Here is a 19,318-nt window from a genome sequence, read left to right as displayed (position 1 = left end):
GCAGAGATCGTGGAGTTGGGGAAACAGAAATGACAGACGCAGGAGCAGCAGCTGTGTACTTTTCACCCTGTCAGAAGATGGAAGAGGGAGTGAAGCAGTCAGCTTTCCCCAGCCCTCACTGCAGGAGCTTCGCTAAAACAATCTCCTTTTTTTTCCCCCTGGTTAAACGTGTCTGCGGCATGACCGCATCCGAGCGAGTGCAGTGCTGTGACACCTCTGTAAGGTTTCCATCAGCCTTACAAATTGATCATTATGATTGTCTTGAAATGGAACTAGGTACAGGTTGCTGGGAGGGCCCCTTCCCTTGCAAGGAGGCTGCTTCACAGTGAACCATCTTCAAAGCAGCGAGCATAGAAGATTAGACATAATGGTTTATTTTCCTTCCAATAGATGTTGATTTATATGTGCAGTTCGATGGATGGAGCTGGAAGAAATCGCTGGAGGATAAGTGGGGCTTGAGTCTGTGGCACACGTATTTTAGAGCGATGGCTCCTAACCATTTTGGGGCTGTGGACCCCTCTCGAACAATCTGATGAAAGCTCGTGGACCCTCTCCCTAAAACAAATCCACATTTTCATACACTTTTTCCGACAGTTTCAAAGTGTTGATGGACCCTTTCAGGGAAAAATAGGTCAGACGCTGGACAGAGTGACGTATTTCTTGGTATTTAAAAAAGGAGGCTTTCTGATATGTTAAGGTGTTTCGGTAGTCTCAAAAAACGTTCACATACTTTGACCCAGTAATTGCACTGCTGGGAATCCATCTTAAGAAGCTAACCCTGAGTGTGAAACAAGGCTTTAGGCGCAGAGATTTTCATTGAAACATTTACGTTACTCAGGTGTCTGCTGGAGCCTCTGTTCCTCTGAGAACCGGTTCAGATCCCTGCCACGTGCACATCAGTAGGAGTCCGGAGCCCTGCTTGCGGAACTGCACCGCCTAGTTCAGTAGGCACTAGCCATGTGACTACATACGTATAAATTAAAAACTTAAGCATTCAGTTCCTCAGCATGTAGCCATATTTCAGATGTTCAGTAGGCACGTTCGGCTAGTGGGTACCGTATTCAGCAGCGCCGACAGAGAACATTTGCATCATTGGAGGAAGGTCTGTGGGACAGTCCTCCCCCCGTCAGTGCAGGTTCTGGGAGGTGTGCTTTTTCATGGCCTCCTCTGAGTTCTGGGTTGCTGGTTTCATGCAGGCTCTCTGTGCAGGTCAGCACCATATTACACTGACCCAGACGTGATACTTGACATCACCACCCCTCCAATAAAAATCCATTCTACTCTGCATTTGTGAGTGGCCAACCTATCACTGTAGACTTCTTTTGACCCCTAAATTGATCCTTCTCTTCCTTCTATTACTGACTCCCAGTCTTCTCCTTTTCTTTTTTCTTGTGCCTCCTGCCCCTCACCTTTACCTCCAGTGCCACCTCTTTTAGGGGTGACATGGCTGACATTCTCCTTGTCACCTTCTCTTCTGTGGAGAGCCTTCCTTCCATACCCAAGCCCATGCAAGGCATTATTCCAGAGAAACGTTCTGGGGAATTAAATGACTTCCACCTAGCTACATCTGTAGCAAAAACTTGGAAATGACCACTAATAGGGGATGAGTTAAATGGTGGGACATTCACCCGATTTAATGTTATATAGTCATTAAAAATGCTGTATGCAAATTATTTCTGAAAATGTAGGGAAATATTTAAATGAGAAATGCACAACTTAGTATTTTATGTCCAGAATTATTTCAACCTTATAGAAATACTCAGGGAAAAAGATTGGGAGGAAGTAGTCTGCCATGTGTTTTTTGGTAGTCGGGTTATGGTAACTTTTGCTTTTTTTTAATACGTTTCTATTTTAAATGTCTTATAAACATGTATTTACTTTTATAACCAGAAAAAACCCCACAAATGACATAAAAATCAAAGGAAGGCTTGCTGGGCTTTGCATCTTAAAGCACGAATAGATCTGTTTTAAAATTCTGGTGTCTTGTTTTACCAAGTGTCAACAACCTGCAGGCTGAGTTGAACAGCATCTTTGCCCTGCGGAAGCGGCTGGAGCGGGATGTGCTCTCCTATCAGAATCTGCAGAAGGCCCTGGAGGAGCAGATCAGTGAAATCCGGCGGCGGGAAGGTACATGCTCCCTTGTATGTATTTCCTTTTGGTTTTCCCACTTGGAGGGCCTTGGCCGAACTTTAAGAGAGTCCTAAGACTGCAGTAGGAGACGAGACACCCCAGGGATTTCAGCTGGGAAGCCTTTTTTGCAGTGAAGGTGTTACTGTTGCTCTCCTAGTCTGTACCTGGCTGGCTTCAGCTTGCGGAGTCGAAGGGCCCCACAGGTAGTGTTAATTCCGCAGAGGGCCTGCTGCAGAACTGCTTCCTCGCTGCCTCTGCTGTGTTCTGCATCGTTTGACTCTTCTAACTCCAGATAACCCTGGGGCCTTGCCATCCCCTTTCTCTGGTCAATGGCCGTCATCACCCTAAACATCTGGGCTCTGCCTACCACGGCAGCCACTGCAGAGAGCCCCACTGCACAGACACGTGTGGGTGAAACCGCTCTTTCCTGCTGAATCATCGCTTTTCACACTGTCATGACCGCAAGTGGATTCAACTAGGGAGGGTCCTGTGGTACGTGCGTTGCTGTGCTCGTGACAGCTGTATTTGGCTCCCTCCCTTGGTAGAACCTGAGCCCCGTGGAGTCTGGGTTGGCGTTTTCCTTTCCTTATCTCTAGCCTTCCTTTCCTTTCTCTTCCTTATTACTGATTGTAATTCCTGCTTACAATCAGTAATAGCAGTGGTAGGTTTGACATCTCCTGAGCGCCTGCTGTGTACCAGGCCCAGCGGCAGGCACTTAACTTCTCACCTCTGATCCTGACCGTTGTCCCATTGGATCGAGTAGGCAGTGACATCACATTACAGGTGAAGAAACCGAGGTGGCAGTGGGGGTTGATTTACCCGGATTGGAGGCAGGACATCTTCCTTCGAAGTCTAGCTCTTTCCTTTATACGAGGCGTTATCAGCTCTTACCCACATGTGTTGAGTGAGATCGTGCTTGTGGATATGCTCTGCTCAGTGAATCGCGTGACCCTTCTCTGCGCCTTTGCTCCCTGTGAGAGTGTGACCTTTGCTGCAGAGGAGGCCGACCCTTCCGTGGGTGACCCAAGAGTCCCTCATCGTAGATCTCATAGGCGGTTTCTGTACTCGGTGTGATCACTCCCATGGCGGGCTCTGGGGCCGGTAAAAAACACATCAGGCACTTTAGAGTTCTACACTTGAGGGTCACATCTAATTTTCCTGTATTTTCACCTAAACGGAATCACTCCCTCATTTAAATTGAAAATCACCATTTGCTTGTGCCACTCAGAATGGTCTCCAGGTATAGCACTGGATATGCCAATTTTAATTCAGAGTTGGCCACAGTGAAAGCCTACAGCCCACGATGAAACCATACATTGAGATACCAGCCTGTAGAGAAAGAAGAAAATTACTTTTGCTCCAAAGGTGGTGCATTAAACTCCCTGTGTGTGCTTATCTCCCTTTCCCCCGCTACCTGATTCAAAGTGCCTTAGATGGATTGCATGGGGAATTGTCTGGGAAGGATCTACTTCTGATGTTCTTTTTCTCCTCCTCCCCACTTTTTTTTTCTTTTGGTGCAGAAGAACCATTTTCGTTTTATAGTGATCAAACATCTTATCTGAGTATTTGCCTTGAAGAGCACAATCGGTTTCAAGTGGAACATTTTTCTCAAGAAGAGCTTAAGGAAAAGGTATTGACCTATTAACTTTCAGTGCTTTGTTGGTTATTTGTTGTCTCTTGGGTTCCTGATCAGAGGTGTAAGATTCTGAAAGCCCTTCTCCCCGCCTCTCTTCCGTCTCTCCCTGCCTGTCTTTATTCCCCCTGATGTACGTTCCCTGGAGTCCCTACCCCGTGTCTGATGCACACCTTCTGAGGCTTGAGGACCCCGCCCAGGCTCCATCTCCCCTGGGAAATGCTCTCTATCCCCCCCTAGAATTAGCCACCTTTCCCTTGGGTCATTTTCCTCTCTTCTTGTACCTGACTGCATTGATGTCCTTCTCATACTGACCTATAATTATCTGGTTATTCTTCTGTATCCCCACTAGGCTGTGAACATCTTAAAGCGAGTGAGTGTATCTTATTTATTTCTGATTTCCCAGTGCCTGGCACACATAGTGGGAGGTAACTGATGCTTTTTGAAAGAATAAAGGTTCAGGTTTGATCAGTAAATCTTTTCTAAAACTGGAAAGGTTTTTCAATCTGTTGAGCATTGGTGTGGTTAGAGTGGCTTAGTATTTCAAGGTTCTAAGAGCCATTGATAAGAATAGGAAGTGTGAGCTCAGAGGACACTGTGATTTATTATAAAATTACCATCTATGTATGACAGGTTCAGTTTCTGTCTGGGAATAGCTCACATGCCGGTAGAGTAGACAGACGTGTGAAGGAGCAGTGGCAGTGTGGAGTGCAAGGGTGGCTGTAATAGGCAGAGGTGCGAGGTTTAGGGGTAGCCGAGAAGGAGAGGTTAGCTGTCGGGGGTTGGGAGGTACTCACTGGATCAGAGGAAACTTCTCAATAGAAGTGAGACCTGAAGTGGGTTTTGGAGGTTGAATAGGAGTTTATCTAGCTGGAAGGCTTTTTCAGCAGAGAGAGAGAGAGGAAAAACAGCAGGTGTAAGATGCAGAAGAAGTAAAAAGGAGAACTATAAAAATGTTGGTGTTTTGGGAGGAGTGGAACAAGAAGCATTGAGGCATCTGTTGGTGTTTTGAAGATGAAGAAAATAGAGATGGTGATAGCCGCTGCTGGTACCGACTGTGGTTGTGTTAAGGGCAGGAGCTAGTTCCCTTTGTTGGCACTTCGTGAATGTTTGTAGAATCAGAATGTTTTCTTCTAGAACCTCTATGATATAACCTCCTTGAGGTTGGGTCCGATTTGTGTTCATGTTTTGGTGCAGTGGACACCTGCTGTGTGTGGTCAGGGTGGGATTTCCCACTTTATTTGAGGGGCTAATGGTTACCCCCTTAAGAAGGGTTTGGAAAATCACTAGCCATTGCGATTTGAAGCTTGCAGGGAATGAAGGTGGTGTCTGCTCAGATGCTTATGTACCTGGCCTCGCAAGACCTGTGCCTTAAGGAGGAGCACTGGACTGGGAGTCCAGGCCCGGCTCTGCCTCTGTGTGGGCAGCTGCCCCTGCCCACACAACCGGGCACGTTGGCTGTTGTTATATGTCACTTAATTCTCCAGGCACCCCAACTCTGGGACCTTGGGCAGTGAACTTCTTTGTGTCTCGGGCTTCTTGTTGTAAAACGGGGACAGTCATACTGCTGTCCACCTCCTCGGGATTTTTGTAAGGAACGATTGACTAAAGCTTGTGGGAGTATTTTAGCAGCCGTGAATTGCTTTATAACTGAGGACTGTTGTTATTACGGACAGTGCTAGATAGGCATAGAAAGAGGAAGGTGGATGCTGTAAAATACGCCTCTGACAAGCCTCAGAAGTTTCAGTCTTGGGGGATTTTCCTCCCCCAAGTACAAGACAGAGGTCATATTTGCTGTCATGGACTGCGTACTTAGACCGTGCCGAGGGCTGTAGTGCGCTGTGACCGTGATCACGTTCAGTTCTCACGGGAACTCATTCCACAGATGCAGAAATGGAGACTTAGACCAGGCAGCTTGCCCAGGATCTCTTTGCCTTGAAGTGTGACGCTGGGGTTAGAATACAGAAATGCTGGTGTTTTTCTCACTGTACCCAGGGTAGCCTGAAGCCTGGAATCAGGCCACCTGACTCTCCGTGACTGTGATGCAGGACGTCTGCAGGACGTCTTCTCCATAGCCGTGGCCCCGGGAGGCGGCAGTGTGCCCGTGGGTAGTCAGTCCTCTCCTGCTCTTATCTCCCAGGTCGGTGACCTTATCCAGCTGGTGAAGGAGCTGTACGCGGACAACCAGCACCTGAAGAAAACTATTTTTGATCTCTCCTCCATGGGTTTCCCCGGAGAGGACAGGCCTGAGTCGGTAGATCAGATGGAGGTAAGAAAGAATATTCTCGTCCTCGCGTGCTAATTACAAAGAGCAACACCCCCCCACACGTCTCCAGGCTGCATCTCTTCTGGGGAGGTCTCTGTTAAAATTCCCTTTGCTGTGGATGGGGTTTGAGGGCCCTCTTAGGTCAGCAGGTCTGTCGGAGCGTTCTGCAAGTTTGGGCCATATCTGTGTGGACACACTCGATGTTCTGTGATGCTTTGGACTCCAAGTCCGGCCCTGGGATCTGGGCTGTAGGTTGCACGTCTGGATGGTTGGTCTGGTCTCAGGGGCCTGGAGAGCTGCCACATCACCCGCGTAACTTGGGTAGTGTAGATGCAACCTTAATGAACCCATTACCATGGAAAAACAAACGAGAAAACGTACTTTTCATTTACTTTTTGTATTAACCCTCTAAATGCATCTTCTCACTCGCATGGCATCTGGCTTCTGGATTTGACCAGATATGTGCAGTTTATTCCCACGTGTACCCAGGAACCGCTGCACTCTGCCGTGTACCGACGACCCGACGTTGAGTGAAGAGTCGGTGTCCTGTGAGCCCACAAATTCAGCTTCCTGACTGTGGGAGTTTCCCACTGGTGGCATTTGAAAGTCTGGAAGGGCCACGGAAGGTTAAATCTGGTGTCTGCACTAAAGAGCGTGTGGTCCCTGGGCTTTTGTACTCACTGAGGGTGTGGGCCCGTTCCGTTAGCCCACCCCAGGGAAAGCGCAGGGAGCTGCTTCACCCTGTGACTCTGGCTCTCTGCTCAGCGTTGTGGTGTGTTGTCTCCGATTTTCTCTGTTCTCGACCCGACCGCACAGTAGAGGGCCCTGATGTTGTGACAGTGGGGAGGAGCTTGCCATTTCCTCCCTCTAGCCCCTACCTGGCCTGACGCGCCCCCAGGAAGCGCCTTGCTCCATGCCTGTGTTATGCTAGTTAGTTTCAGAAGACTGGAACCGTTCTCCTCATGAAATGCACTAGGGCCTTTTTGTACTTGGATCCCCCAGAGCCTTCCTGGTTGGGGTTGTCTTGAACTCAGCCTGGCTTGCCAGGTAAATGGAGGTCTCATCGCCACACCATTTCTGGGGAAAGATTTGTCAGCCTTAAGCTGTCTCCTCCCACCTTCAAGGTGGGAAACGCTCAAAGGTGTTTATGCTGCGCTCTGGCCATCTGCTCCCTTGGAGAGAGGGAGTGTTACTGAGCTTAGTCTCCAGGGCTCCAGATAATTTTGAAAAGCAAGAATATCTGCAGTCCATTTAGGGAGAAACAAGTCTCTTGGTTTGTTTTTCCCAACGTGGCATTTTTAATAAGCAGCCCATTCGTCACCTGCTTCATTTGAGTGTCAGATGGCGAGTGTTTGTTCATTTGCCCTTTGAAAGAAATCTGTTAAATGTCCTATTATGTCCTTTGGAGAACAGAGGGATTTTCCTCTTGCCACTCTGAGATCTTAATAGCAGTCGATTCAGATTGGAGTCATTTGTCAGGTTGCACATCAATTTGATGTTCCCTATGAATAGTCGTGTCCTTTGCAGCACAGGCCCTGTCTTCCCCGGCACGCGACGGGAAGATCCGCACCGGCAGGATGCTGCTCCCACGATAATCTTGAGCTGAGGGAGGAGAGCTTGTTCGGGATGAGGGTGGGATGGCAGCAAGGAGAGGCTGCTGTTCCCTGGGAGTGTGTGTGGCTCTCCTTGGATGAGCAACGAGGCAGAGACGAACGGGAAATGCCTCCGTGGTCCACAGCCTTTTCTGGGCAGCAGGGCTTGCAGAGTAGGGGCTGGCACTGCTCTAGTGCCCTGGGAGCCTACAAATCAGAAAGGGGAAAAAAAAAGACAGCAAATATATTTTGTATTTTTAAAATTCAGTAGTTTTTCCTCCAATATTTAATTAACCCACAGCATTGCCTAAAACTTGGAAAATAAAGAAATGACCCCTAATCCTGTCACATTAAAACACAGTTAATTAACATCCTGGAGTCTTTCCTTCTCTATTTGTGTATTTGGACGTGTGCGTGCCCGCCCACAGTACATACACAGTCCTGTTTCCTGTTTCTTTCCAGTGGCTGCTGTATTATAACCTCTTACTCCATCTTAGGGATGCCAGCTGTGTCACTATTGTCGGACATGTAGATATTTCTGGTGATTCACTATTTTAGATTACCTGATGAATGTCTTTGGACACAAATCATTTTCTGGGTTTAGGCTTTTTTTCCTTAGACTGTGTTCCCAGATGAGTAATGACTAGGTCAAAGGTACAGACACAGATAGATATGTGTATAAAATAGGCATGTGATTTATTTTCATATTACACCCCCCTGCCTCTGCAACTTTTAATTCGACAAAGGCTATAAAGAGTAGGAGGTCCTTGATTCATTTTGGCAGCTGTGTCTTCAAAGCGGTGGCCCTGGGCTGGATTCCCTCCTGCCGGGCACACAGCGCTTATTCCCCGCATGCGGGCATGTCACTGAAAAACCAGCCAAACCAACAAAAGGCCAAGAACAAGCATCCTTTTATTTTAAAGTACATCAAAAAAAAAAAAAAAGAAAAAATCTGGAATGAGGTTGCCCCTATTTCTTTGTATTTATTTACTGGTTATAGTTTATGTATTATAGAACGGTGTGGTTGAGAATTGACGTTCAGGAGTGATTTGAGCGGACTGCAGTCGGGGGGGCGGTGAACATTGTAAGCCATGAGCCGTGTGACGTGCAGTTGTCACCCCTGGGGGATGGGATTCGCGGGCGAGCGCTCAGAAACGGTTAGTCGCTGTCATTATTTACTTATGTTGTCATTTTTAGGGGATGGTTAGAAAACTGGTTTTTTTTTTTTTTTTTTTGGCATGGAGAGGAAACATGGATTAAGGGGCATAATTGAATTGAACTCAGATATATGTAGGGCTGTCCTTTTGAATAAGAAATAGACCTTGTGTGACTCAGAGGACAGAAGTGGTACTCAGAAGTAGAAGGTGCTTGTTAACATCTGTTATTAGCAACAGAATAAAATTTGGTTTGTCAGAAGCAGATTGAATTTCATTGAAAGGAGGAAGTTTCTAACATTTTGACTTCATAAGTTATTATGAGTTGTACCCGATTTATAAAGCCCTTGGCACCGTGCCTGGCATGTAGTAGGCACTCAATATGTAAAACACAGCTATTTTAATTTTACTTTTTTAGTAAATTAGTGGCAGAGTTGGAACTAAACCCTTTTCTGACTCTGTTCAGTGTTGTTTTAGCAACACCATAGGGCAGTGCTTCTAAAGTTTACCGTGCGTGTGAATTTCCTGGGGACCTTGTTAACGTGAAGATTCTGGCTCAGTGAGCCTGGCACGGGGCCCGGGAGTCTGCATTTCTCACAAGCTTCCGTTCCTCCAAAGACTACACTTGGAGTAGCAAGACCGGGGTAATCCCCAAAACCTGTTGGTTCCAGCTGTCATTTTGAAAAAAATCTTGCTTCATTTGTTTGTCCTTTTAGCAGTGTTGTCTTGAGCACCGGGCACTGGTGTTAAAACTGAACACAGACACGGTCCCTGCCCCGTGGAGTCCGTGGTGCAGAGACGCGGAGCTTGGCGAGGGCCTGGAGGAGCGCACGCGGGCATGGAGACGGGCCCGGCCTCCTCTTCTGAGGTCAAGGGAATTTCCTCCTGGAGGAAGCAGGGGGGGCCTGCAAAGGTCAAGAGAGAATAGCTCAAGAGGCAGGGGGAGAACCAGGCCCGTGCACTTGTTAGGGAGCGACGCTTAGGGAGGGCGTGCTTTACAGTGTCACGTACTCGGAGAAAACAAGAGAAAAACGGCTGGGAAACCGTTCGTGACGTGAGCAGTTTCAGCAGAGTGAGGGGGGCCGAGGCCATGTGGCGGCGGAGGGAGGAGCCGTGAGGGTGGGGAAGTGAAGGAAGAGCCGGCGGGCGCGTGGAGGTGTGGGGCACTTCTCCAGTTGGGGGCGGGCCCGAAACAGAGCCCACCCCCAGTGATGCATGGGTCTCTCTGGGATCTTGCCTTTGAAAACTGATAAGTCACATGTGGCACACGGGACATTTCTCTGTATCCACGGCATTGAATTTCTTGATCGTTGCTGGAAACTGACTCTTAATTTTAACCACCTCAGCAGAGGTAAAGAGAAATGAAGGAGAATTTTTATTTCAGTCTGTTGAGTCACGGTGTGGTTGTGGTTCTGGAAATGAAGAATAACTCGGATGCTTTTGCTGCTTCAACTGGAATGGCACGGGTTAACAGTACTCTGCTCGGCTGAACTTCAGGGGGACCCTTCTCTGATGCACAGGGTTGGGGAGGAGCGCCTCGCTGCCTCTTCCCTGATCCCAGGAGGGTTGGTTCTATCTCCTGCATTAGAAGGTCTTGGGGAGCTTTCATGCGCAGTTTCTGGAGAGCGTTGGCAGCAAAAGCCACGTTGCAGAAGGTGAGGATGGAGAGTTCTTTCAAGAAGCTTGGAGAGAGGCAGGCAGCACTCAGTGACCAGAGCTGCTGGTGAACCAGGAAGGAAAAACGTAGTTATTTTGCTTTTTTTCAAATGAGAGGGGCTTTTCCCCAGCATTTTATTATGAAAAAATTCAAACATAGCAAAGTGAAAAGAACTTCACGGTGGACACCCATATACTCACCCCTTAGATTCTACTACTAACCATTCCCACCAGCCATCATATCTTTTTGATAAATTTTAGTCTAAATCACAAACATCAATACGCTTCCCCCTAAATACTTCAACACGTATATCTTTTCCTTCAATATGTGTTTATAATTATTTTTTCTTTCAAGTTTAAATTTACGCACGATGAAATATAGAAGTCGTAAGTCTTTGTTTGCCAAGTTTTACAAATGTATGTACCTGTGTAACCCAAACTTCTATCATGATCCCTCGTGTCCCTTCTAGTCAATTCCCACTCGTCCCCACTCCAGCCGCTCTTCTCATTTTCTTCCACCATTAGTTTTGCCTGTACTAGACTTTCATAGAAACGGAATCATAAAGCATCTTCTCTTCTGTGTGAAGCTGCCATCACTCAGCGTGTTTTTGAGATTCATCCATGTTGTTACGTGAATCAATAACTTGTTCCTTTTTATTGCTAAGTAGTATTCCATTGTATAGATATATTCTAATTTCTTTATTCATTCTGCTATTGATGTACATTTGGATTGTTTCAGGTTTTGGTTATTATGATAACAGCTGATGTGAACATTCATATACAAATCTTTATGTGGACGTATGTTTTCATTTCTCTTGATGAATACCTAGGAGGGGAATTCCTGGGTCATAGGGTTATTAGCTTTATAAGAAATTGCCGGTACTTCTTCTAAAGTAGTTTAACATTTTTTACTCCCACCAACAAATTTGATTGTCCTAGTTGGTAACTTGAGCATGTTTTAATAATGAGGGAAGAAACCAACAGAGGGAGAGAAGTTCCTCATCCATATTTAGAAACTTTTATGCCTTAGGAAATACACTTACACATGCTTAGCCTATTGAATGCTGGATAGTGTAGTAAGATTTGTAGACTCATCAGTCCTCTTTGATCCTGATTAGGATGGTTGGGTTGAATGTATTCTGATCCTGGGAAGTTTTCTATAAAAGACTTTGTGAAGTCAGTTTGCTTTGTTTTGTTTTTCTTCCAAAAAAGGGTTTCTTTTAGAAGGAAGATCAGAAAAGTTTAAGTTGGGCTGGGAAGATTATGGGGTGATTGACTAAATGTGGGAATTCATGAAATCACGGTATGGAGATAGAACCTTAGATACGTCGTATGTACAACATGCCCAGCAGGCGGCTGGGACTCAGCTCATGCTTTAACGCTTTGGTGCAGTGGTCACTACTTCATTGGTGAGATGAGGTTTGGTACAATTTTTGAAACAGCGTTGGCTACCCTCCCTCTCACTTTTTATTTGGTTAATCCGGGTGTCTCATGCCTAGAATTTTCCCTCTTCCCGAGAGCTGAGATCTGGCCCTCTTGAGAACACTGTATTGTCTGTTCTGTAGAATGCAAACTGCAGAAGCTTTGGGGTTTACACTTCTTTAGAGCATTAGGGATTTACGCAGTCTTTAGAAATAACTCCCCTTCATTTTCAAAAGCATAAAGTTATTGTCAGGGAAGCTTGATACTCTACTCATTAGCGATGAGGACCTTTTTGTCAGCCAAATGGCGGTGTGGCTGAGACTGCCCATCTCAGATGTGTGACAGTCCGAAAAGAGGTTTATCCCCTGTACTAAATAGAAGGGATGCATGAATTGGGCACACCATAAATTTCATTTACTGCCTTCTCGCTATTTGATAGTTTCAATTCCATCAATAGCTGTTTTCCAAAATCTTGTTACTTGCATATGATCTGAAAGTGAATTCAGCAATGGCAGGGATGGGAGCGGCACACCGGACAGCACAATCAGTTTCCAGCAGCTCAGGAAGGCCGTGCGAGGACAGGGGGAAATGGCTTTACTTATTTCTTGGGGAATTTTTCCTTAAATTATGCCTGATCCCAGGCAGCTGTGTGTGATTTGCCAGAACTAGCAGCTCTGACTTTGGCTAATTTTTATTTCATGGCTTTGGCATTTGTCTCTGCCTCTTTTTTTGGTTTGTTTTTTGTTCTGCATCTTTTAAAAAAGACATCACCGACTTATTCATACATATTCATGCTGCACTCATTTTTGGGTTGCATTTTCACACCATTCCATGCTCCATGTAGCTTCTGGCTAGCAAGGAGGACGAGGACTCAAGCAGAATTGGAGAGGATGACAAGAATCATTTGCTGAGTGGCGAGTGTCTGGAGCAGAGGAACAAGGTAGGAACATCTGCCCCTCTCTGTGCCCAAGCCCGCCTCCGGTCTGGAACGAGCCTGACGGGTTTTCTGTTCCTTCCATCTGTGTGGAGTGCCTGCCATGTGCCAGCGGGGAGCAAAGAGAGGAGGTCTCTTCCTTTTTGGAAGTTACAGACGGGGTGGTAGAGCCAGTCATGAACCAGGAAAACAAACATATAGTTGCAAATAAAAACGAGGCTGTTACAGGAGAGTCGCAGGCATTGGACTCTGGACCTGGGCAGCTCTTTAGAGCTCTGACCCAACACATTCATTTTATGCATTGGAACTGAGGCCTAGGAGGGGAGATGGTTTATCTGGGGCTCAGAGTAAATCAGTGACAGAGTTGGGACCAGAGCCCTTGTCTCTGGACTGCTGTGAACTCCCAGATCATCTGCGTGCAGTATAAGGAGCCACTGATAGAACCGGACTTTCCTCCTCTGGGTCCATCTGCAGTCTCCTGACCTGAAACCCAGCTTAGTGTCATCTGGGCGTTGTTGAGAATTTCACTCCAGGCACACTGAGGCTGAACATTTGGAGCAAATATTCTCCAGGGTTGAAAGAACCGTAAAGACTGGGATGTGGTGGGAGACAGGAGGCTGCAGATTGGGCGTTTGTGGCCTTCAGGGTGTTCAGGTTCGTGGAGTCTTGAATGAGAGATCATTCTCATGAGCGTTTTGGAGAGCAAAGCAGTTAAAAGTGGGGGCTCCGGAATCAGGTCTGATTTTGAGTCTTGGTCACGATCTCTGTGACCTTGGGTTAACCCTTGCTTAACCCCCAAGTCCGAGTTTCCCCATCAGTGAAGATAATAACACTGCTTCCTGGTTAGAATTGTTGTGATATTTAAGTAGAAGGTATGTACTAAGTGCTCAGTAAATGGTAGCAATTGCTCTTTTTATTATTGTATTCTAGACTTTTCCTTCTGTGGAGGTTGCTTATTTAGGTGGATTTAATAGCTAGATTGGTGGCAAACAAGACCCTATAAATGACCCCTCATCTGTGTGGGTCTTGTCTTCCGTTTAAAAATCTTTATCATTTTACACATGTGGAGAGAGGGGTGTGATGGGCAGTGTGTATATCACCAGCAGTAATGAAGTCAAGAGGAGTTATTTATAGACTGGTAGAAGAAATTTACAGCTTTGGAAAGTGGGAGAAAGAATGCTAATTGCAGCACCTCAAGACAAGCCCAGCACAGGCTTTAACTAGATGTTTCCTTGGTACCACTCCTCTGGGACCCTCAGTGACCCAAGAAGGTGGATCTGTAAAGAACACGTCTCCATGGGAATTAGGAACTCTCCACCGTCCTGATGAGACAAATCAAAGTCACAGTAATTAGGATGTGTCTGTAAAGAGGTTGGCTTTCTGATATATAATGAGGAGGATACACTGCAAGAAGCATATAATAAATGTCCAAAGCATTGTTAATGGCAGTTAACAATGTTCCGGACCCTTCTTAGAAAGAATTTACAGGCAGTAGGCCGTGGGCTGGGGGAACACAGCTGCAGCGGGTAAGACACTGTGCCAGGGACTTACGTGGGCCAGCCATCTCATTTTGTTCTCGTAGCCGCCATGGGAGGTGGCGTTACTGTGCCCAGTTACGGATGAGGAAACTGAGGGTGAGAGGAAGTGACGTAAACATCTCCGTGCCGTCAGCTGAGCGTGTGTGGACCGCGTGCACCCTCCCCCTCCCCTTTCATTTTCTCTCAGGTTTACTTGCCCTCACTCATCACTGTTTGTCTCCATCCTTTCTCTCTTTTCCACGTAACCCCCTTTCCCTCCTTTGTAGTCCATTATCTGACCACATGCTTTGATTTGCAGACTATGGAGGACAATTCCAAAGGGGGCTGCAAAAATGGATATTTAAGGCACACAGATTCCAGCATTTTAGACTCCGACGGAGCCCACAGATCCGGCTGCCCCGGAGACCAGAGTCTGGAAGAAGGCGAGCTCCTGAGCCTGCTTGCCCCGCTCTTCAGCGAGAAGGCCTTGTGGTTGCTGGAATCCAGGTAGACATGGGGCCCAGGCACTGCAGTTGTCTCTGGTTTGAGGGGAGAACAAACTCATTTTGCTAAATGGATTTAGATGGTGGTGCTGTGTAATTTACCTGGGAGAGCTCCCGAAATGGCTTGGAAGGAATCTTGCCAGTCGTGCAATTAAGTAATTAGGCTGCCTGCTCCGTGGCTGCGAGGGGACCGCATTCAGCAAAGCGGCATGCAAGACCAGCATAAAGAGGAGGGAGAAAGCTTCCTTCAGAATTGTTCCTGGGAGCCCGGAAAGGGCTGCCTGGCTGTCAGTGCGAGGAATCAGCCCTCCCGAAGTCCCTTCCAGTTTCTACAACAGCTTAAAAAACTGTCATTGTGCTTGTGACTCTGCTGTTTTATGTTGAGCTTGAATTACAATTCCCTTCTCATTATATCTGCCGGGAGACTTTCCTATGTGAGGAAACACTACAGGGTGTTTTCCTTAAAACAAAAAAGGAGAAATATTCAGTACATTTGTGTTTTTAAAATTAGTCCTTTAGGAGCAGATTTCCCTTCTTTCCCATTCTTTCCAGGCCACGGTAGCAGCTGCTCTGGGCTTTGGAGCCAGAGGGAGCTGTGCTTGCTTTCCTCTCTCAGTACCTCCGTTTCTCTGACCACTTCTTGGGGTTGCTGTGAGGAGTGGAAAAAATGCTGTTCAAGGAGAATGGCTGGCATGTGGCATGTGTTCAGTGAAAGCTTTCATTCTCCTCCAGCACAGACAGAGAAAGGGAACTGGTACCACCACCCAGGACGGCTAGCCAGAGCCTAGTAGTTCTCATGTCCTTGGTGGGCTCAGCCTCGTAGACATTTCTTCAGCTGAAAAAGGATGGTGGTGTTCTGTGAGCTCCGGGAGGCTACCCTCCCCAGCCCCTGACATCTGCTTAACATTTTTCTAGCATGAGTCCTCATGCTAGGGGGACACGCCCAGCGGCTGTTCTGGTATATTATCACAGGGAGTTGGGTGACCATAATGACACTTGAGAAATGGAGGATTTCCTCAGCATCAGGGGCTCCTGTGTTAAGAGTTAAAAGACACACCTCGCTCTCTCTGAGGACCACCTAGGAATGCACTTGGGTGATGTGACCTGGGAAGGTACAGTGGACTGTGTTGGGAGTGCAGGGAATTGGGGCCCACGTGCTCCCTCCTGGCAGGGAGGAGCTTTTCAGCCCCAAATCATTGTTGTCATGCCAGCACGTGGCCTCAGAGCTTCCAGTCTTTCAGTGGAAGCCCCAAAATTTGTCTGCTCAATCTCCTGATTTTTGAAAATTTAGACTTCATTACATTTTTAAAGAAAGCGCTTTACGGGCCGACACTCTGCAGGCAAGCTTGGGACATCAGCCATTCAGTTACCTGTTCCCTTGTAGGTGTCTGTTCCATCGGCTTCCAGGCCATTGTGGGCCAGTTCTAGTGTTAGAAAAGGCTTTCTTAAACGCTGGCCGGGGTCTGCTGCCCTGATCCTGCTCTGTGTGCAGCTGCCTTTCACGGTGCACCACTGAGCCCCAGGACGGCAGGGTCACGGCTCCGAGGGCCCTCCTGAAGGCCCAGCTGTGGTCTTTTAAAAAGACCGCTTGGGTAACTAGGATTCTCATTGGCCAGGGAAACACTAATTTTCTGCCCAGAAAGTCTCTCCAGGAGTTTGGTGTTTTGATCCCCCAAAAAAGCAGGGTATTAGAGTCAGACAGACCTGTGCTCCGGTCCAGCTGTACCGTTTAGACCTTGTGACTTATCTCCCCATCTTGGTTTCCTCACCTGTAAAGTGGGGGGTGATGACACTTATCGACCCTGTAGGGGTCTTGTGAGGATGAAATGAAATAATGTGTGTACATATGGATCCAGGTTGGTATTAAGTGGGGCTTTGGTGATATTACTGCTTAAAATGTGCCTGGCCAGTTACTCCTACCCTTTCCCGTTACCCTCAGGTAAGATTCATACCATATGCAAGATACGTCGGCCAGCCCGTGATTCAGGCCTCTGTGTTCATTGCTGAGCCCGTGTCTGATACCCTGGTGTGGAGTGCGATAGGCTTAGGCCTGAGACTTAGGCCTCTGAGCTCTTCCATCCTCTAGCCGTCCACCCTGGGGCCTAACAGGCTAGCAGAGTAGCTGGGCCCCAGGAGTAAATCTGATTCAACTTACCCATCCACTGGGATGGAATAAGGAAGCAACTTAGCCTTATTAGCTGTCTTGCATTCGACCAAGCCGAGCACTCGTTCACTGGGGATGGAGTGAAGGGTCAGCTCGTGGAGGACGGGCTGGCTGGCCCTGCTCTCCCATGGTCTTCACCGTGTGTGTGGTTCCCAACCCTCTCTTCATGTGCTTCTGGTTCGTTTGCCCCGTTCCCTAGAGGACATGGTTTAGGATTTATTACCTAAGTTTCAGTCTTTGTAGCTAAACTTAGGTTTGAAAAAGTCTAAAAGTGGAGCCCTTGGGGATTTTTTTTTTTTCCAAGGCTAGTATTACATTCTTGAGCCATACCTAGTAGAAGTAGAGAAGCTAACTCTCCTAAAGAACCTGGGTCTGCTCTTCTGGGCCTGGTGAACGGACAGGTAAGGGACCACCAGAGCGTGGAGCTGGCGAGCGGTCTGAAGAAGATAGAGAAAGAGCCAAGGAGACTTGGGTGTGCGGGCAGGGGAGAGGACGCGGCTAGTGCTTGCAGGCGGATCCTGTGCTACAGAGGGACTGGGTCTGTGGGCTTCGGACAGAAACCCAGGGTCCTCCTTGACCCTCCCCTTTCCTTCACCTCCCAAACCCAAGTCCTGATCCTTCACCTCCTAAAGGCGCTTCTCCCATCCCTGTCTCCTCCTCTCCACTCCTCGCTTCCGTCACACTTCTCCGGCATCCCCGCAGTTGCCCCCTAACTAGTCCCCTGCAGCCATCCGTCCCCCTTCCAGTCTGTTTTCCATGCTGTATCCATAGCGGTTACTTAAAATGCAGTGAAGTCACTCCTCTACTGAAGACCCCTCGGAGACGCTGCACTTTTCTTGGGACCAGAATCCTTAGCACAGCCTGCCGGGCCCCGTGTGATCTGGCGAGCCCCTCCGTCAGCTCTGCTCACACTGTCCCCGGCGTGCTTGCTGTGCTCTGGCCCCGGAGCACACTCCTTCCAATCCCTGGAACGAGACCCCTTTCATCGCGTTTCAGAGCCTGGGCACATGCTGGTCCCTCCGGATGGGCACTCGCGGTTGCTTCCTCCGCGCTCCCCTGCCCCGAGCAGGGCAAGGTCCTCAGCTGGGGAGGGGAGAAGAGAAGCTGCCGGGCGGTGCTGAGCGCTTATTTTGAAATGAGTGACGATCAGTACAAAGCGTGACCCGTCCCGAGAACGCGTGTAGCACGAGTAGCTGACCAAGCCCAGGTCTGAAGGCAGGGTTGGATGGGACAGGTGAGGGTTTACCTAGGCCTCTTCATCTCAGTCCAAGTGCTTCCATACCCTTTGCTTCACTTATCAAGGTCAACGCCACTTTGCAAGTTGTGAAATCCAGTGGCCAGCATCCGCTTTCCCGCAGCGGTGGCCACACTCCCCGGCCTCTGTTCACACCTCCCCTCTCTAGTTTCCTTCTCCCTCACTGGCCTCTCTTCCTCAGCCTCCTTTGCTGGCTCCTCTTCCTCTGCCGGATGCTGGACACTGGATGTTGGAGTGTCCTGGAGCTCCGTTCTAGCTCCCTTTTCCTCGCTGTACCTCCTTTCTCCACGGCTGCAGAGTATGCTGTGTGACTTCCAAATTCATACCCACGGCCCAGACCGCCCCCTTCAGATCACACGTTCAGCTGCCTACTTGCTGTCTCCACCTGTGTGTCTGACGGGCGCTTTCAACTCTAATCGGTTTATTTTCTTATATTTTCTTTAATTTTTAATTTTTAAAAAAACTGTATTTATTTATTTATTTTTCACTGCGTTGGGTCTTTGTTGCTGCGTGCGGCCTTTCTCTAGTTGCGGCGAACGGGGGCTACTCTTCGTCGTGGTGAGCGGGCTTCTCATTGCGGTGGCTTCTCTTGTTGCGGAGCACGGGCTCTAGGCGCGTGGGCTCAGTAGTTGTGGCTCGTGGGCTCTAGAGCGCAGACTCAGTGGTTGTGGCTCACAGGCTTAGTTGCTCCGCGGCATGTGGGGTCTTCCCGGACCAGGGATCAAACCCGTGTCCCCTGCGTTGGCCGGCGGATTCTTAACCACTGCGCCACCAGGGAAGTCCCTCTAATTGGTTTAAAACCCAACCCCCTGTTCTTTTGTGCTTCTCTGCTGTCCTTCCACGAGTCACTTAATAGCACTGCTGTGGCCGAAGGTCCTCATAACTATCAGTAAGTCCTGTTGTTCCACCTGGAAAATGTATCCCTAATCCACCCACTCACATCTCTACGGCTGCCCTCTTAGTCCAGCTTAGTCCAAGCTGTCACATCTCGTGCCTGGACTCCAAAAGCACAGCCTTCTAGCTTGTCTCCGTGCTTCCGTTTTTGCCCCTCTGTAGCCATTCTCCACAGAGGAGCCAGAGCCAGCTTTCAAA

The 19,318-nt window shown here is 48.1% G+C and overlaps 1 protein-coding gene across 14 annotated transcripts in view; it reads left to right on the top strand.

Moving 5' to 3' along the window:
- Positions 1-19,318, top strand: part of CDK5RAP2 (CDK5 regulatory subunit associated protein 2) — a 185,154-nt gene that overhangs the window by 100,214 nt on the left and 65,622 nt on the right. For 10 of the 14 annotated variants that reach the window (XM_057548360.1, XM_057548361.1, XM_057548358.1 and 7 more), the window contains 5 exons: positions 1,997-2,127; positions 3,651-3,760; positions 5,904-6,032; positions 12,698-12,793; positions 14,624-14,811. In XM_057548360.1, coding sequence (XP_057404343.1) covers positions 1,997-2,127; positions 3,651-3,760; positions 5,904-6,032; positions 12,698-12,793; positions 14,624-14,811 — 654 coding nt within the window. The remainder of the gene's footprint in view (positions 1-1,996; positions 2,128-3,650; positions 3,761-5,903; positions 6,033-12,697; positions 12,794-14,623; positions 14,812-19,318) is intronic. The other 4 variants (XM_057548356.1, XM_057548355.1, XM_057548359.1 and 1 more) reach the window with 1 other exon arrangement.

Source organism: Balaenoptera acutorostrata, chromosome 6, assembly GCF_949987535.1.
Source record: "Balaenoptera acutorostrata chromosome 6, mBalAcu1.1, whole genome shotgun sequence".
NCBI classification, from domain to species: Eukaryota; Metazoa; Chordata; class Mammalia; order Artiodactyla; family Balaenopteridae; genus Balaenoptera; species Balaenoptera acutorostrata.
Note: the sequence above shows the minus strand (reverse complement) of the source record. Positions and strands in the feature narration are given on the sequence as shown.